This window comes from Prenolepis imparis, unplaced genomic scaffold, assembly GCF_030444845.1.
Source record: "Prenolepis imparis isolate NDT839.2.m4 unplaced genomic scaffold, iyPreImpa1.0 SCAF_7, whole genome shotgun sequence".
Lineage (NCBI taxonomy): Eukaryota > Metazoa > Arthropoda > Insecta > Hymenoptera > Formicidae > Prenolepis > Prenolepis imparis.
In genome coordinates, this window is record NW_028141165.1 from 8,121,553 (window position 1) to 8,138,081 (window position 16,529).

Consider the following 16,529-nt stretch of genomic DNA (forward strand, 5'->3'; position numbering starts at 1 on the left):
CCACATCAATTGTCAAAGAAAATCTAAATAAATTAAGTTCGAACGCATATGCATTCGTCAAACCATAAACTTCTTCAGCAAGCATCAACGAAAAATCTAAGTCGCTCATGAAATAGTAGATAATTTTAAAATATCTACACGAAACCCATCAACTAAACATCCATAAAGACTAAAAAAAAACATCCCCCGTGCCAAAATAAATGTCATCACTTATATAAGCATCCGAACCATCCGTCTTCAGAATCCCATCCGGAATCACGACCTCCCTCGCGTTGCATCGCTGAAGTGCACGAGATATGCGTTTACTTACAGTTATCATTCTTGCCATCGACGGTGCCGGCACGCTGGCACAGCACGAACGCCAGGAGCAGGATGGCTCGGACGCCCCCCGCTAGGCACATCCCTGCGGCGGCCTTATCGTTATCGGCACGCGCGCATCGTCCACATCATCCCCCTGCGAAGGGCACAGAGAGAGAGAGATCGTCGATCTCTCTCTCCCTCTCTTTACTTCTCTTCCTCTCTACATGCACTCACGCACGCACTACCGCGATTGACCGACACCAACGATGAACCAACCGCACCCCGCGACGTGTCCCGCGCGACTGAACGCTGCTGCTCGGATTTTACGCGCGAACCACCCCCGCACGCATCGTCCCCCCGTCGTAGTCGCCGTAGTCGTCGTCGTCGTGGTCGTCGTCGTGGTCGTCGTCGTCGTCGTCGTTATCGTCGAAGAGAGAAAGAGAGGGGAAGAGGAAGGGTAGAAGAGAGAAGAGGGAGAAAGAGAGGGATGACCGCGCTTGCGCTCTGAGACCGTCAGTCTCTCTCTCGAGAAGGGTGTGGATGTGGACGGGGTTGAAAGGACTCCGGCGACGTACTACGCCGACACCCACGCTCATTGTTGAAGCGAGTTAATGAGGACGAGCCGTAACCGGCCTTCCGGCGCGGACACGCGAAAACGCGCGAATCACGGAAAACGTCGACGTTCGGAAAATGCGATGGAAAGGCGGAGATTATCTTGTATGACCTGGGAATACAAGGAAAAGATTCCAAATGAGATCGCTCGACTCGACCTTGTCAGCATCGTACCTTGGAGAAGGTGACCCTGTTCGCGATTACGAATTAAAACGCAAAGTTTACATATACATAAGGATGTGTTTTTTTATACAGGCATTTGATAAACATCGAATATAGGTCGCTGCAAGGGCGGGAAAAAATATAATATACAGTTTATATGTGTAAAGAAATCAAAGTCTACAAATTAAAAATTACATCGAGAAATTGCGTGTTGATTATATTTGAAAAAAATCTGGCACGAGAATTTATTAATTATATAAATTATATTTATATAACAAACAATAAAATTAATACTAATTTATATATTTATATAAATATAAATTATTATTAATTTCATTGTTTATTATATAAATTATATTTATTATAAATTTCATTATATAAATTAGATTAATTATAATTAATAGTGCACATATGTAGGACTGAGCAAACAATTATGGTCGAAGGTCGCACGCGAGAGATTCTATGGATAAATAAATATAAAGTCACGTAAAAATTTTATAATCGCACAAATTCTGAGATTCGAACGAAATCCATTTCACATTTCACGAAGAGTAAATATCAACAATCTCGCGCGTCAGCGAGTAACTTTAAGTTAAAGGGCTCGACGTATGTTCTTCCGACATTCTAAATATCCCTCCGGCAACTATAACCGAGGGCACAATATGCTCTGCCAGCGGAGAGCAGGTGGTACCGTATGCGGAAGTTACAACGCCTGGTTACAACGTTGCTTTCCCGGTCTTGCGGAAGCTCCGAATCGCGCTAGGCGAACTTTCTCGTCGCATTCAATTTCGCGGGGAAATTTAGTATTCCTCGCGGACACTTCGCCCTCTCTCCCCTTGGATAGGATGGATCGGCGAAAAAGTGCAGGAATTGCAAATCTTGACCGCTGGCGGCGCGAGGAAGTTTCCCGCGGATCCTGGGATTCCGAACCTGGGGATTGTCGCGTTTCGGCGCATACGAAGTTAAATATAAGATCTCGGTGCCGAGCCCCGCGTGCACAAGTCGACGCCGCGCTTTTATGCCGCCTGAAAAGGGATGTCCAAGTGCCAGATGCACTTTCACAGCGTTCTCCAGCTGACGAGAGAAGTCTCGAGCTGCGTATATGAGAAAATTGAATATTTATATATGTATGTGTGATGTGTGTGTATATTGCAACGTTACTCCCCTTATATACGAAGTAAAAATATGCACAAAATGTGCATAAATAATCGATTTTTAAAGGAAGGAAAGAGATATGTTCGAATTTAATATATTTTTTTCAAATTCGTAATATTTCGTAATATTTTTATTAAATATATAAAGCTGTTTGTAGAGACTAAATTTTTAATTTTGAATTTCGATTGTATTGATATGAAAAATGGCTTTAACTTAATTATTTTTGCAATTTGTATATAATAGTTGTAGAAAATATAATTTTTTATTGGGATAAAATAATACTAAAAATAAAACGAAAGGGCTTTCTGATATATAAATACAAAAATTCAGGTAGGAAATGAGCGCAATAAAATTAAATCTTTTTTATTTGATTTTTTGATTCTTCTTTTGGACTATCTATTAATTGATCAAAAATTTATCTGTTTTGAGTCTCAATTCATCTTGCGTCTTCGATCGCTTTAAGGATTTACCGATTTATTTAAATCAAATAAAGAATATTTTAAGACAAATCTACTTCTTACTTTGTATTTATAAATTCGACAAAGACGATAAAAATTTACTCGCCATAAATAATTAATTAAAGGAAATTGAATACAGTAATTAAGGCCGGTTCTGTAACGTACGTTAACAAAGTAAGACCGATAGAAGAAAAAGGAAAAACAATTTAAGCACCTTTCGGTTAAATGCCACGGACAAGCGGATTCAGACGACGAGCGATTAAAACCCTTTCCTTTTGGGCGGAAAATTAGATTGCCGTTGGTGGTCGAGAGTAACGGACGGGTGACGAGATTAAGAAGTCGTCCACGGGGAAATTAAGGAGGTGCGAAAAGTCGTCGTGGTAAATTTCATTTTATAAGCGACGCAAATGAGTTATTATCCAACGACGTCGATCCTCCTCTCTTCGTTTGAAAGATTCTCTTATCGGGAAAAAGAGAAGAAAAGGAAAAAAAAACCCGCGAAAACCCACGTGAAAATATTCCGCGATGATCATCGGAGTTCGATCACGTGATTGCAAAGCAGACAGAATTTTTTTCGAATTCGTAATTAGGCAGCGACTGAAAATTAATCGGATAATACGCTAATAAAAAATCAAGAAGTATGCGTTTATTATTAAGAAATGATTGAAGAAGTTAATTATTTGCATATGAAAATTTATAACAAAGTACACAAAGAAATTTTCACGTACATTTATTATTTTAACAAATTTGGAAAATCTTAAATTACGATTAAGAAAGCTACAAATTGATTTATAATAGCGTGATGATAAAAAATTAATTTTTCGAAAAGGAGAGAGAGAGTATAACTTTATTTTTTATTTATATACATATAAGGGCAAATTTCAGTGATGCGTAGTAAATTATTCGGCAAGATGGAAAAGATCTGTCGCTATATAAATATAATAATTGACGAAATAATGGCGTTATCGTTAACACTGCGATGAGCCCATAAATCGCACAGGCGCGCAATCTAGTCGATAAAAAAAATCCCACCAACTATTACAACGCCACAATTTCCAACTTCACCGGTCGTCATACAAGCGAGAAAAATCGATAACGTACGACGTGTCTGTCATATCCATCGCGATGTCGTGAAGCGATGACTCGATGGTATCTCGTAGCCAGCCAAAGGGTTAAATCGATACTACGATTTCAAGCTATATCGAGAAACACTCGAATGGCCAAAGTAGTAAGGTATATAAGTAGTAAGGTATATAAAACCTTACTACTTATTCATAAAATTTATCATATTTTATTAAATATGTGATTCGTTATATTTGGAGAAAACGAGGAGGAGAGAGAAATATTGCTCTCTCTTAAATAAATTAATTTTAATAAATTAATTAAAAAATAAATTAATTAAAAATTAAAAATAAATAAATTAAAAAATTATAATTGCTCACATTAACAAAAAATATTTTATTTCTTCATTTCTTATAATTTAATTATACGCTGATTTTGTTAACGATATTTACTGCTGTTCACAATTGGTAGCGTAAATTAAAATGAAAAAAATTTTGTAACGAGCAAATTGCAAGAAGCATTTTGTGTAATAAATTGGTATTATATAAGACTGTGAAAAAAAATTGCTTAAACAATTGTACAAATTTCTATATTCCTCACTCATTCCCATCTTAATCTCGATTAACCGAGCACAAAAGCAATTTGCTCCACTCTCTCTCGCTCTACTTTCTGTCTCTGTGTATATCGCTTTACCGTATCAACGACCGTAAAAAAATCTCTTTTACATAATCCGCAAACGTTTTATTACGCTTTTGAAGCGCCACTTATTAACAGGTCCTTTCTCTCCTTTTTATCTTTCCTCAATCTAGTTTTCATCGCAACGGCTTTCCGTGTACGCTGAAAAAAAAAGAAGAAAAGAAAAAAAAAGCGTACAACGTTGCGTATTTTAATAGCAGCGCTTTAAATTAGTATCTCACAATCAGTATTAAAGCGAACTCTCCATCACCTCAGGCAGTTTTGCAGTGAGGCATTAAATCGGACGTTGCAACGCGAAATCCCATTTTACAGAATTAAACGGGGATGCGAAAGAATGCGACGGCCCCGTACCAGGGTGGAAAGGGGAGGAAAGGGGGAGGTGACCGCGAACTATCGCGCGCTCTCGCACACTTCGCGCGGAAAGAGATTCTACGTTTACCTATTAATTAATCTTAATCTCGATTAACCGAGCACAAAAGCAACAGTGGGGACCTTCGTGTCCCTCGATAAGCAGCTTTCGGGGTAAATTACGGCTTGGCGACACGGCAAAACGTCGCCGTGGCTAGGATCGTAGCCAGCGAAAGGAGACCTGAGAGATGCACTTTTAGGGTTTTAGATTTATCTCGAAATTTGGATTCTCTACACGACGAAAAATTCTATCTTAAACGCAAAATAATTCTTGAAAAAGAGTTTTATTTCTCTCCCAATTATTTCTTTTCGAGCAAGTATTATTATATCATCTTTAATATTTTATAAGAATTTTTAATTGAATTTAATCATAATTATTATAATTATTATAATTTATATATTAATACATTTTAATAATTAATTGAAATCGGTAATGAAATATATGGCTTTTTATTACATATTATTATTATATTATTATTATTATCGCGATCTATAATTATTCGTCAGATAATCGAATTTTGGTTTTATATTTGTGAATGTTGAAAAAAAAGTTTGGCTCAACTAAAGTTCGGAATTGATTACGGTCTTGAACGAGGAGGCGCGCGACAAATCCCGCGACCAAGCGAAAATTAATTAAAATGGAAATCGTGAGAAGAAAAGCCGCGACGATGTGGATAACATCTCCGACATGTATGATCCTGGAATCTTGCACTTTTTTCTCTCCCTTTCTCTCCCTCTTTATCTCTCTTTTTCCTCTGTAAAAAATACGCGTCCTTAATGGCACGCTATTTAAATAATTGCGCATTCACGAAATAGCCGGACGTTTTCTTCGTGCTTCCTTATGCTTTTTTCCTTCGCACTCTTTCTCTTTCTTTTTTCCTCTTTATCCTTCTCCGGGACTCTCACGAACGATTAAGCCCACCGTGTTCCTACTCGCGTGGGAAAAATCGTGACATAAGCATTACGCATAAGAATCGCATCGTTTTGCGGAGAATTCTGTGTTATTTCCACTTAAAAAATCTACAGGAAAAATCTACATGACAATATTGACATTTTATGCAAACAAAGATGGTAAAAATTCGATTTTTTTTAATTAAAAAATTAAAATATATATAATATATATATTTTAATAAATCTACAGGACAACATTGACATTTTATGCAAACAAAGATAGTAAAAATTTGATTTTTTAAATTAAAATTAAAATATATATGTAATATATATATATATATATATATATAATATATATATATATTTTAATATTTAATAACTTATTTAATCATTTTTAATTTAATTTAATTTAATATTATATATATATATGTATATACATATATACATATACTGTAAGATATATATTTTTTATGATCATATTATTGTATTCAAGCATGCACAGAATCATAATAATGAAAATTACAAATTATTTTTACGTTATAATTATTAAATTATATTTACTTTTTACATTATAATTATATAAATGCAAATTTACGTTTACTGTTAAGAGATAAGCATTATTCAAATCGCACAATTATGAACTATCTGTGTTTCAGATCTGCATTAATTGCGCGAACGAACGAGTCGACACACCACCGTATACTCGATATAACCCGACACGAAGCGACACGGTAAGGTATTCCATATCTTTGAATAAATTTCTGCGGATGTAATCCGCATAAACGCGTAGAGGCGACCGGTTTTAAGTGCTCCGCACGGGCTCGTCGCCCGCGAAATCGTTACTGCTCCGGGTACATTGTTAACGCGGCGGATTCGCACGTATATAGATCGCGAAATGAATTTACACTCCGGGATTGGATTTGTCTCGACGGAATCGTTATCGACGCAGCTGCTGAATCGCCAGACTGTCTTCCGGAATCGATTATGCGTTCGTTTCTATAGCATCACGGTGTATTTCGAAGGACGAAATTGCTGGGTTTTCTGGTATCGCGATAATCTAAAAAAAATAGAATAAAAAAGCAAATAACTAGAAGTTAATTGATAAAATGCTTCCCCCATCCCTCTCTCGTAACAATTGTTATCTTGATAAAAAAATTTCTTAAATTATTTTATAATGATTTAATTTATTATTAATCTATTATTAATAAATGTATTATTAATTAATTAATAATTATATCAATAAATTAATATAAAAATAAATTAATTTATTATTAATTATTAATGATTTAATAATAATAAATTTGTAAAGCAGTTATATATAGCGTTCTCTGATTTTTTTGTAGAATAACTTATGGCGAAGTTTATAAATTATTTCAGTAGAAAAATTGCGTGTTTTTCGAACGATGCGAAAATATAATGGTTCTCGCGATACAAATCAATTTGACAGGGAATGTTCGTAATTTTATTTCGATATATGTATACGCGTCTCGAAGTCTTGTCGCGCCATTTGTTAATTCTCGCTCCGCGAAAAAATAACGCCGGCGAGAACTCATGCGGCGTTTTTTTTTTCCCCGTTCTCTTCAACATGCGCGGGGGTCACCGCAGAATTGGATCACGCGTGTAGTTTTTTTTTTCTTTTTACTTTTTATTTCTGTATCCGCGCGACGCGACGTGCGCTCTCGCAATGCCGAGCACGTGTTGCCGCTGAAAATCTCGTTTCGGAATCGATTAGAGCCAACCTCGCGTCGCGAGGAGGAGGGACTCGCCCAGGATTTTTCTGCGCGCTGCCGCTAAAAATGTCGGCGAGAATTAATCGTACGCGACAAAGCTGGGGGCAATAATCGTAAGCGCCGTGGTTATTTTTCCGTACTGTCGGCCCGTTATTGGTCCCCCTCGTCGTTGTCCTGATTCTATGTTTCCATAAGGGAAAGAGATCGATAAAACGTCGGAGGATAACTTACGGCGTTAATCGAACTTCTAAAGTTCGAATGTGTTGTGGAAAACTTTACGATTGACTGACAATGAGATGCAGATGCATCGTCTTAAAATGTTGCCGCGAATCTTTCAAGATGACGTTATCAGAGCAAATCTTTATTACAGATCAAAACTTTATCGAATGTGTCTCAGAATTAAATTTTATTCAGATCCTTATCGCCTCTGTATGATCCATTTAGGAGGTTTAAACTGATTTTATTATAATTTTAATATAAACAAGATCTCTCTCTCATATGCTAAAATAATATAATTAATAATATAAAATAATCCTATACGCTAAAATAACATAATAAATAATGTAGAATAATAAAACTTTATTTTTCTCATTATTAAAAGCTCCTACAAATTGAAACAGAAAATTGCATGAAAATTTATAAAACGAGAAACTGTGTCGATGGTACAGGATCGTTGAAATTAAAGTAGTGGAAGTGTCCTCGTTTCAAGGTCAACGACGCGTTTCAATGTGGAACTTTGACCTCGCCGCATTCGAGAATTTTTCCGGACGGAATTTCATTTAATTAAAGGGCTTCCTCTCTCTCTCGTAATTCGGATAATACCGGCAAATATTCTGCCGATGGACGGGAGTAATCGAGGCTTGTCCTAATGCCTTGAGCCTTAATCCCGGGATAATCTCACGGACTACTATATATGTGCCATATCCTCTGTCGTGTAACTCTCTCGGATCTCGACTAGGAAAGATTAAAAATTTTCTGCTTACCCGATTCGCGGAATGAATGATGTCAGACGTGATTAATTGAAAGGGAGCGAAAAAGTCGAAAAAAAATATAAAAAAACGCGCGCGCGAACGAGAAAGACGATTCCGAATTGAACCGCAAATTGATCCGATAGAGAGAAGTGGTGAGAAAAAGTCGTCAAGTCTTCCTGATGAAGGGAGGAAGAAAAATTATTCGCCTCGCGTTTACCGAATACTACGGCAAATTTATGAGGTATTTTGAACCGCGCACGAGCAAGTAAGATATAGGTACCAATTGTATCTTTTCGAGCGAAATTCTAATTTAAAGTTCGCTACAGAAATAAATCCGTGTAGCAAACATTTCGCGCGCAAAAACTTTCGTTTCCCTGATAAAACAATGCAAATGTTGTACGCAGTTTTTGAAACTATTCTTGGATTAAACAAATTTTGTAATTACATTGGCATTTTTGTCGATGTTACAAAGATGCTACATCAGTTTAATTAAATCTGATATTTATACTTTATTATTTATTATAATATGTTTGATATTAATAGTCCGAATTATTTACATTCCTTTTAAAAATTTAATTTTTAATGAAAAAATATGGGAGTTTGGTAAAATGAAATTTATCACACAAGAGCAGAAAATTTATTCAAAAAGATTATATCATTAATTATACAGCTATTAGTCAAATTTGTATTTTAACATATCGATGCACTCTATCAGATTATAAATTTAAGTCATTTATAACATTTGAAAGCTATCTTTAATCATCCAGCTACTCGTTTTACTCCGCTCGTATCGATTCGCTAAAGTCGCCCTAGAAAAGAATTCGCTCTGGAATTTATTAAAAAAAAAAAGTAACTGTATCTCGAGCCAACATTTTCCCCTCGTAAAAACACATGAAAATCTAGGGCACGCTTTCATATACGAAATATCGATTCGACGAGAGGACGCGGACCGGATGTAACTATTCGTGTTGCAATCTGGAGCTCGCGAACCGCGGCTCGGCCTCCAAGAACGGAAGTCGTTCATTTCGTTTTTTTTTTACGTCGATACCCCGGGAGCGGAAAAAGGGATAAACGAGCTCGAAACGAGAGTATCTTACGAGCATGCGAGAGAGAGAAAGAGAGAGAAAGAGAGCTGTTCGATTCCTCTCCTCGCGAACGGGATGAATTAATTAAACTTTATTTCACGATGCGCGTCCGCCTTTGGATAAAATGCATAAAAGCATCCCTCAACCACCTCTGCTTGCCCCCTTTACTATTTCCTCCTTCCCGCCCCCTTTCGCGAAAGTGCAACGAAAGAATGTCTCGGAATCAGAGCGCAAACAACAAATTAACCGGCTGACTCAAAGTTGTAACGAGTTTCAAGAACGTCGCCGCCATTTGTTCCGGCTACCCGTTCGGTGACTATTGTCGGCCCCCCAACCCTATCCCCCCCTCTTCTTCTCTGTCTACTGCCTTTCTTGCTGCAGAGTAATGTCGAGAATAATTAAACGACCTGCAGACAGGTGCATTAACCGGCGACTGAATACCCCCGCTCACAAAAGGGACGTCGGGAAAAAAAATAGTTCCCCTCCCCGAGTGAAAATCCGAAGTGATTTAAAAATCGTCTCGCGTAATTTTTATTTCTTTATCCAAAAAAAAAAGAAAAAAAAAGCAGACGTGCCTATCGCATATCTAGGAGGAAGGAGCAATATATCAGAACTTTAGGCATGAAAGAAGGAGCTATCGATTAATTATCTACTCTAAATTGCATCCTATAATTACGTTTCTCCGTGCAACGCGATAATCAAAATGGGATGCAACGCGGGAGAGAAAGAGAGAGGAAGAGAGTTCGATTTATACAGGATTCACCTAACGAACATTTCGTTATATGTATGTATACGTGTGTTAAGCGAATGTAATAAGTAATAAATTGTGAACACGCTCGACTTGCGCTGCAAGAAACCCTCAATTAATAACTCGGTTTTGGCATAACCGCGCGATCGTTAGCGGCAATTTTATTCGCGTAACGACGGCAATTTTGTGGCGAAATTTCTGTGTCGATTGGGGGACGGGGGGGCGAGAAGGGGAGGACAGCGCGAAAGCGGCCATCCAATTTTCTTCGCACGATCAAAATAGCTTATGGTCATCAAACGAAACAGCCATAAATCTTATAAAATCGACCGCGTATCGCGATAATGCAAACACGATCGATCACGGGGTACGACGCGAAAAGTCACGTAATCGTCTCTTCTCGACGAAACGCCTCTTTCTTTTTTTTTTCTTTTTGTTTTGTTGTCGAACCGACGACTTTCGAAACGCCCTGAATTTTATATGGACCCCTCGGCAGCAACATGTCCGGGTCCTCATCTTGTCAGTAATGTAGCCAAGGTGTGACAAAATTAAACGACCATGAATTCGTCCATAAGTTCATATTTATGTATATGTGACGTACTTTTTAGCATGAGCGTTTACAAGGGGGCATTTACCCCCCTGGAATCAGAAAAAAAAAAATATTTGCTCTCTCTCTTTGAATAAATGCTAGAATTTACATTTAATATATATATAAAAATAAAAATAATAAAATAACCAAAAAATTTTTTTTAAATAAAGAACAAAAAATAATTTAAAAACTAAAAACGCAAAGAAAATTTTTCTTGACATACACCTATCTTGTTGCGGTAAGAAAGTTTACGAAAAAAGTATCTAAATTTCACATTATAAGTATTTTAATTCCGGAAATATAATTTTGAATCATGTCCTCCCTTGGAATAAATCTTGCGGACGCTCTTGTTTTTTATTAATCAAGCATGAGAGCTTTTCGGCCGAGTCACTTTATAAACGTGAAAGATCTATATATCTTTCGAAACGAAAAATAGATTTGTGTGTCTCTCTCTCTCTCTCTCTCTATCTTTGATCTTCGACATTCCTCCGTAAGAAAAAATTCACGTGCATTATTTCGTAATCCGCTTCTGTCCCCCTCATCAAATCTCTCTCAGCGAGAAAATATTCGGCAATGACGTATCGCGATTATAAAGGAGGAGGGAACGAACCGACGAAATTCGTATTAGTACTTGTCAAAGGCAGGCAAGTGAGGTAGAAATGCGAGGGAGATCGAGAAACATTTCTCCGGTTATGTCGAGCGGACGATTTGCATTTTCCTTCGCGTTTTTCTTCGCAACTTTCCGAGGGTGCGCACGTGCTCCCTTCACCCCTGAATTTCTTCGCCCCCGCGGGGTCCACCTGTGCATAAAGAGATGAAAGAGGTGTATAAGCTAAGAGAAACGTTTCTGCGCAGATGCACCGACCGCTTTTTCCACATAACTGCCGTTACACGGTCGTTCTCGTCTCCTCATCTCCGTGCTGCACCTTCTCGAGTTGAAGTCGAGCAAGAAGCGACTTTTTGCGCCTTCGTGTGTACATCATTCGATGCGCAAAAGATAGGTGGAGCACGGTAAACGGAGAAAATGAGGGAGTTGACCATCCTGTGGGTGGTTGTTTTCTTGTAATTATAACACATCAGATGCATTGCATAAGTATGCAAAATAAGACGTGTATTTTTCTCCTCTTTATAAAAAATTATGAGTCAATACACATACACAGGGTATTTTAAAGTTAAATGATCAAACTATTCTATTCTATGAATAGAAACAGGAAAAGAATATTATATAAATATTAATCTGAAAACGTGTTATTATATCGCGTTACGTTATTAAAAATATATGTATATACATATATACGTTTGCTTAATTTTCAATCGTAAAATACCATCCCTCTAATACAACATCGTCGATAGATTGAATTTAACACTTTCGAATTTCACGTTTATCTTTTAGCTCACGAATGCTAATGAATGTGAAACTAATTTTCTCAGTGAGTTCTTGTCACAAATTGATTTGTATATGATATATTTTAGCCTTCACATTTCTCCACACAATTAAATTACAATTTAAAAAAAAACATAGAATACACATATTATATAAATACCGATTTATTTTTACATTGTTAGTTATATATCAATAGCGACTATTGTTATATTTAATATTTTTATTATAACTTTCTGATAAAGCAATTTCAGATCAATGTTTATACAATTTTTTATCCTATTTCTATCCATAGAACACACTGACCAAATTTGATAGTTTAATTATAGAACACTGTATATTTATATTAAAAAATTTTTATACAATATTTTTCTTGTTTCTATCCATAAAACACACTGATAAAGTTTGATAGTTTAATTTTGAAACATCTTATATTTACACAATTAAACTATATCAAATTTTGTCAGCGTATTTTTATGGATAGAAACAAGAAAAAATATTTAAAAAAATTACAAATTAAATTAAAAATTGTAATAAATGTTGTAAAAATTTTTTTCACATAAAAGTCATATACATGTATAAATTTAAATTATATTAATATATGTTAATTTAAATTATCGCCTATATGAGACGCAAAATTAGTCATGTTTCCGAGAAGCCTCGCTGTATAGATTACGCTCATAACTCGTGCGGTTTACCGCTTCCTTCTCGATAACTAACACGACCGATATACACCGCACCTGTCAACCCTCAATGCGAATTAACCAACTTGCGCATCAATTATCGCTGGTCAAGGTAATGCGCGCTTTTCAACGCGCGAGGCTCTTCTCGAGGCGCCTCGGAGAAACCTCGCTTAAGGGTTGCGAAATTTTATCGGCGCGGAAGGATTGATTTAGAGTTAATGGCAGATGACTGGCAGGATGGAAAGCGAGGCGTCGGAGAAAAGAGAAAGGAGCTGGGAGGGGAGAGCCTTCGTCGGGGCTCCTTCGCCGAAACTCCATCAGCTTCCTGTTCCGGTATCTTACGGCGGAATCCAATTACCCGCTCACTTTCGGGCGACATTATCGAACGGAGGGGTGGCCACGCGAGAGAATTTACTCTCCCTCGGAAAGAGTGCCGTGAAATCAGCAGGGCTGGTGGTTCCTGTCCGTATCCTGTGTCCGGATGGTTTAAGAGAGTGTAAACTGTAGCTTTCCTGTTTTCCCGCGAATCTTCTCCTTCTCGCCTGATCTAATAAGCGGCTTTCCGTGTCATAATGTAAAATGTCATGAATTCGTAAAAGAAACCAATAGTCGTTAAACGACGATCCAACTTTGACCAACTTTTTTATTCATCTTATTTTTACTCGCAATTGTGTCACACTTATTATTGGATTTCTCTAAAATTTATAAAAGTCACACACATCAATTCCTAACTCTTTAAATTAATTTCAATCTGTAGCTATTTGAAAAAATTTCGTTAACGTAATTGTTACATCAGTCGATCCTATTAATTAAATATAACTTTGTATTTTTAGATCAAATTCGCTGCACTTTTCAAATAAAGTGATAAATAAAAAATGACAGTCGCAGTCATAAATGACGATTTTCTAATATTCGTTGATTTGAAGAAAGATAGAAATAACGGGGATGAAATTGTATCTTAAAATTTTAAGAGATTCGATCGGTTTTTCGTCGCTTTGAATATTTCGCCCTTCGGTTAATCGAGCCACGAAAGATCACGCGAGCGTAAAATGGACCGAATCGACAACAGCGGGAGAAGGAGTGCACGAGATCGCTATATATCGGGAGGGTGAAATACCTTTGGGACAGTTACGTATGCGAAGAGAGACCGCAATGCCGGTCAACCACCTGCTCCAATTACGCTTTTGTTAAGTGTAGGTGACCCTTTACGAACGTGACTCACCCCTTGCTTTCGTTACGAAATTCCTACGAGTCACACATATTACAGATGAAATGCATACAAGGAGAGAGAGAGAGTATTCTTCGAAATTTAATATAAAAATACCATTGAATTTTCGAAATTAGTTTTTTATATTTGTTTTATCGAAATATTTTATCAAATTAAACGACAGATAATGATATAGGAAGTTAATATATAATATATATTAGTAAAAAGGAGTATTTTTTCTGCATGACATTTTATTATTTTTGGTAGATATTTAGATTTTAAATCTTGAAATTGATTATACTTGCTTTATCGAAATATTATCGAATCATGACAAATAATGAACTATAAATAAGAAACTATATAATATATATAAGTAAAAAGGAGATATATATTTCTTCTTTTTTTCTGTGTGTGTGTGTGTATATATATTTATTTTTTTAAATTATTTCATCACTATATATAAAAGCGTCGTTAATTAACGTTAATTAATATTATTAAAATATACATATTCTGTTACTCGTGCATTTCATTATACTTCATTACGATGATGTAGTAATTACTTGCGTTTCCACACGCACGTACATGTAGAGGGTATTCCTCTTATTATTTTAATATTAAAATGAACTGGCGCGCGCACAGAGATGTTTAATTATAAATTTTAGGTAAATGTGTATATAATTGCGATATCCAAAGTATTACAACTCGCGTGAGCGCGCAATGATGAAAGCCAAACGCTTTATTAGATAAAATGGAATGCGGAGGAGAATACGCGATGCGAATACAGAGATAACACAGAAGGATGCCGCTTATGCGAGAGAAACACAGTTATCTCGCTTTATTATTGTTCGATTTATACGGAGTTTCTAGCTGACTACTAATAGATAGAACTTCTCCCGTATATACACTTACGAGGTATCTGAAAGCGTGTAGCCATTTATGTATGACTACCGAGGGTGGTTGCTAAGGCGACGCCTTTTCCGGCAAAACTTTAGGCAGCTCTCTCTCTCCGAGCAATTCCAGTCAACTCACGTTCTTCAATAGCTTCAACAGCAATAACTTTTTCGTGGATACCGCAAAACGAAGAGCCGAGCTCTCCGCAGATCAATGACTCTCTACTCTAAGATCGCTCCAGAGTTTCCCTCGAGCTCCGATTGCAATTAAATTTTCATTATTCATCAACTCGATTGCGTCATACGTTTCGCGAACACAAAATTCGATGAAATCTGTTACGTCTATCCATCACGAGATGCGGAAGATAAAGTTAATTACCTTATATTCTTGCTGATATAATATAATAGAGACAGACAAAAATTTGCAATGAAATTAGAAGTAAGTTTTTTGAGATAAAAATAATTTAAAATCTAGGTTTCTTAATATTTATCAGTTTCTTGATCATTATTAATTCATTATTTCTTATTTCATTATTATAATCCAATTTAACAGAGAGACTAATATTTTCTATATTTTTTCAAGTAACGCGAGAAGAAAGAGATGAGAGTATCCCGTTTTTCTTTCGTACAAAATATAACTGTAACGTGTTTTTTATCCGCGAGAGATATATTCGGCGTAAAATACTCGCGACTTGAATTATTTGAGTTGCGGAATTATTTGCAGCGCAGACAATTTTATCGATATTATGGCATTATTTTATTTTGGGTTAACGGACCGTCCACCAACCGAGCTGGTCGGTCGTTCGAAAGGCTTGCAACATCCACGTCAGAAAGATCCGAGGAGGCTTCTCTTAATCTCCTGCCTTCAATCCCGATTAACGAGAACGCAATCTTTTACCGGACAAATCCGGGGATACGATGAAAAGGTCCCCGAGAGATCTATATAATTCTTATCTTCTATTGACTCTTAATAATTACGCCGAGACTGCGACTTGGCAGATAAAACAGAATTGTCGATCCTCTTAATTATTTAGATAAACATTATTTGCTTTAATTTTTCCGCGCGATAGCATTAATAGTTATCATTTCTTACAACAATTTTTTTACAAATATTTAAATAATAAACTCTATTAATGAAGTAATAAAATATTATTCGCACGCGACGTATAAAACTCTTTCAGTTTGATGTTTGAAATCGGGAGGGAAAAAACAGAAAGTTTTATATCATATAACATCATGTATATATGAGCGTTTCCACAAAATTATTTAACAAATCTCGCTCGAATGAGTCATATTATACGCGCATATAATATGCAATATAATGTACATATGCAATAATAATGAGAAAGTGATTTTTTCCGAGTCTAGCGATTAATCAGGGATAGAAAGTAGCACTAGTCAGCCGATTTCAGTGATTATCCGTCCGATATAAGCGACAATAGTAACGCGTCCGAACTCTTTTCACCCCTGCACGCTTTTATTCCTCGTTCGAATAATTTCGACA

At 36.4% G+C, this 16,529-nt stretch overlaps 2 protein-coding genes across 3 annotated transcripts in view; one reads left to right on the forward strand and one right to left on the reverse strand.

Moving 5' to 3' along the window:
- LOC145938783 (uncharacterized) overlaps positions 1-16,529 on the reverse strand; it is a 193,936-nt gene that overhangs the window by 98,533 nt on the left and 78,874 nt on the right. Inside the window, exon 1 of one of the 2 annotated variants that reach the window (XM_083042539.1) lies at positions 311-615. The exons of the other annotated variant lie outside the window; for it this stretch is intronic. Within the exon in view, the coding sequence (XP_082898665.1) occupies positions 311-401 (91 nt within the window). The 5' untranslated portion in view covers positions 402-615. Of the gene's footprint in view, positions 1-310; positions 616-16,529 lie in introns of those variants that run through there. 2 annotated transcript variants of the gene reach the window in all.
- Positions 1-16,529, forward strand: part of LOC145938784 (uncharacterized) — a 139,204-nt gene that overhangs the window by 27,383 nt on the left and 95,292 nt on the right. The window contains 1 exon segment of the mRNA XM_083042540.1: positions 6,401-6,475. The gene's annotated coding sequence lies outside the window, so the exon portion shown is untranslated.